Genomic DNA, 3,458 nt, shown 5'->3' with positions numbered 1-3,458 from the left:
ACCACCTCGCCCGGGTGGTGGGCCAGCCCGTCCACCATGCTGCGGTCGCCGCTCCTCAGCTTGCCGGCTAGGGCGGCGCCGGCGTCCGGGGCGCCCAGCGGCAGCGCCTCGCTCATCTTGCCCGGGCTCAGCGCGGTGGAAGGCGGCGTGAAGCGGCGGCTCGTGCTGGCATCTACGGGGATACGCATCACAACAAGCCGATTGAGTTAGGACCCTGCAAACAGCTCCTACCAGACGGCGACAGGGGCGCGGATCTTCAGCAAGCAGCTCCCGGGAGACCAACATACAAGTTCAGGGGCCTTTATTGCTGCAAGGTGGCTGGGGGAGAGGGGGGAGACTAAGTTACGAACAGTCCAGGTAGGCGGAAAAAGTTCTAGTTCTGACGATCGGCCTCAGCTCAGACCTGGGCACCGACCACTTAGTGCTTTAAAAAGTGGGCGACCAGAATCCAAAGTCAAGTGCCAAGGGACCCTATCTTCTGAGTCTTGCTTTGAGAGTTTGAAGTTTCAGTCTTTGGCTGTTACAGAAGTACCCGGAGGTAAAAATCCCCATACACTTCCTAAACTGTTTATGCGGAGAGCAGAAGGACCAGCAAATACAGGATTTGGAAGTTCCAGTAGTTAATTGCCTGTCAGTTCTTCTTTTTTTTCCCCCCCCCCAGGTGAGTTTTGTCTAAAGTCCAAACACAACAGAAAATATACGAGTGTTTTCAAATACGGCGCCACTTTTTATTCATGCAAAACTGGCTTCGGTCCTCAAAAGCGAGAGCTGAGACTTCCAAAAGGTCCTGCTTCTAATGTATGTGCACATATATATAAACATATACATATGCTCTACTTTATAAAATATTTACAATACAATCTGTAGAGAATTTAAACACAACAGAAACCCATTAATGTTCGCTGCAGGTTTTTTTTTTTTTTCTTCTTCTCTAAGTAGCTTTGAGAATCAGCTTCAGTAGTTGAAGGGCTGGGCGAGAAGGACTTGTCATGTTTTCAATACATTCTGGCAAAATGCTCAGTTCAGAAAATTCAAGCCTTATCAAAGAAAAAGCTGATCTTAAAAAAAAAAAAAATCCAAGTCGATGACACTCAGGGTTCAGCTCTCCACATCTGAGAACTCGGGTTTGGGGATGTTGGTTAAGTTTGTGGCTGATCCTGTGGTTTGGTGGGAGGTGAGCTGCAGCAGAGTCAGACGCACGCAGGCACGCACTCTTCGGAAGCCAGCCGCCGTCTACATCGACTCCGGTGAGTCAGCCCCGACTTGGGCAGTAGCGAGACGAGCTTCCTTCAATGTCGCCCCAGCGCCGGCCGGGTGAACTGCCCGGACGCGCCAATTTACCCACACTCACCGCGGAACCGCAGCAGGTGGAGCGGGCCCTGACGAGAAACGCTCCGCAGCGCAGATCTCAACAGACGGGGCGGCTCGAGTTACACAAGCACGCACACCCTGCCACGCACACGCGCCACTTCACCACTCGCCACGAAGCCCGGCGCACTCTCTCCCGCTGTTGTCAAAGGACACAACCGGAGAAAAGTTCACACCCAGCAAAGAAATGGAACCATCCAGCCAAGAAACCAGTTCATTCAAAAGTAGGAAAACGCAAAAACAACAACAAAAAACCCCACACACAAAAATCAAAATCGAAGTTCCAACGCGGTTCTAGAAAAAACGGCAAAGATTGACTTTCCTGTGGCGTCCCCAGTATCCCCAACAAGAGGTGCCTGCCGGCTCAGGGCCGGGCAGCGTGGTGCCCTGGCTGGGTCCGGCCGCGGGGCGCTCGTCCCGCCTGCGCCCGCTGGCTCTATGAATGAGAGTGCCTGGAAATGAACGTGCTTTTACTGTAAGCCCGGCCCGAGGAATTCCATTCCCTCAGCTCGTTTGCATAGGGGCGGCTGCCGGCCAATCACAGGCCTTTCCGGTATCAGGCAGGGCGCGGCTCGGTGCCGCGGGCTCCTGGAATTGGCCCGCGCGCCCCCGCCGCCGCCGCGCGCTACTGTACGCGGCCGGGGTGGAGAGTCCACCGCCAGTGCGGTGGCCACGCCGCGCTCCTCGCATCCACAGACCCGCACTCACACTCTCCCACGCTCGCTTGAGACCGCCATCCCGGTGCGGACGGCGGCGGCTTTGCACACCCGCGGGCTTGCGCGACCGGTAGTCCGCCCGCCCGCCGCGGGGGGCTGCCGTGGTTCGGAGACCCAGGAGGTGGAGCAGAAGGCCGGTCGGCCTGGAGGGACTGAGGCCGCGCGCTGAGCCCCGAATGGTCCGGTCTCAGAGATCTGTCGGAGGGAAGCGTCCCGCGAGCCATGGAGATAGATGAAGCGGCCGCCGCTAGGCTCCCGAGACCTGGGGTCTGGGCGGCCCCAAGGCCTCCGCTTTCCCGACGTGGATGGGATTCGGCCGCGAGGGGGCCGGGAAGGGCTGAGGGCCCAGCCCGGGGAGCCGCTTGGCGCCGGTTGGCAGCCGCGCCGAAGTGGCGCTGATTCATTTACTGAGGCCAGACGGTGGTCGGTCTCCACGACCTGCCTTTTGTGTGTTGAGTTTTCTCTCTGGGTTTGTTTTCTTGGTGTTTTTCGCTGCGTCTTGACGCGGCGCGCCTCGCTCAGGTGGAGTTGAGCTTAGCGGCCAGCGAAGGAGTTCCGTAGTTCAGAAAAGACCCCCCCAAAGAACAAGCGACTGGAAAGAAAGTGGAAAGCCTCCGGGCGGGGTTCCCCCGCGGGGCCCAGGTCGTTCGTGCCCCGCACCCACCTCCGGCTCCCCGGAAACGGCCCCCGGACTCCGTTCCCCGCCCCCGCGCGCGCGCGCGCCAGCCGCCCCGGGAGCTGAAGCCACCCCGGCTCTGCGCGCGGGCAGGAACATGCCCCCCGCTCCCGTCCCAGCGGCGCCGCGGGCATTTTCGCGGAGCTTAGAGGGGCCCCGTGTCGCCCCCCCCCCTCCGCGCCACCGCCAGGCCGCGGGCACACACACTCCACGCGGAGCCCACCGGGTCCCTCCCTCGGGGGGAGGGCGCTCATCCACTACCCCCGTCGCCTGGCACGGAGCCCTCCACGTCGACTTCGCCCTGGGCGGGGGTCCTTCGCGCGCCCCCGCCCCCGCCCCCTGGTCGGGGGACTCTCCCTTCCCACCCCCCGCCTTGGTTCCCCCTGCCGACGCGCGATTTGGGGGTGCCGGAGCACTGCCGCCGCCGCCGCTCCGTCTTCCCCAGGGCTCCAGCGCCAAGGGGCCTGCCAGAGGCGGGGGCCGTGGCGGGCCAGCCCGCGGAGGCCTTTCTGGGCGCCGCGGCCGCTTCCCTCGCCCCAGGCCCGGAGAGGCCGGGCGGCTCGGCGCGGGCGCCAGGGGGCAGCAGGCGCCCGGCGGCCGGCCCGCGCGCCGGGGGAACGCCCCCGACGGCGCGGCTGTTGCTCAGTCCTTCTGGAGGCCTTTGGGTCTCCGGTAGGAACTTCAGCTGGGGTAAGCGA

At 62.1% G+C, this 3,458-nt stretch overlaps 1 protein-coding gene across 1 annotated transcript in view; it reads right to left on the bottom strand.

The window, feature by feature from the left end:
• Window positions 1-3,458, bottom strand: part of RUNX1 (runt-related transcription factor 1) — a gene marked incomplete at its 3' end in the record, with an annotated part of 272,413 nt that overhangs the window by 95,573 nt on the left and 173,382 nt on the right. The window contains exon 4 of the mRNA XM_010834981.1: window positions 1-172. Coding sequence (XP_010833283.1) covers window positions 1-172 — 172 coding nt within the window. The remainder of the gene's footprint in view (window positions 173-3,458) is intronic.

This window comes from Bison bison, unplaced genomic scaffold (assembly GCF_000754665.1).
Source record: "Bison bison bison isolate TAMUID 2011002044 unplaced genomic scaffold, Bison_UMD1.0 scf7180017864037, whole genome shotgun sequence".
Taxonomy (NCBI): Eukaryota; Metazoa; Chordata; class Mammalia; order Artiodactyla; family Bovidae; genus Bison; species Bison bison.
Note: the sequence above shows the minus strand (reverse complement) of the source record. Positions and strands in the feature narration are given on the sequence as shown.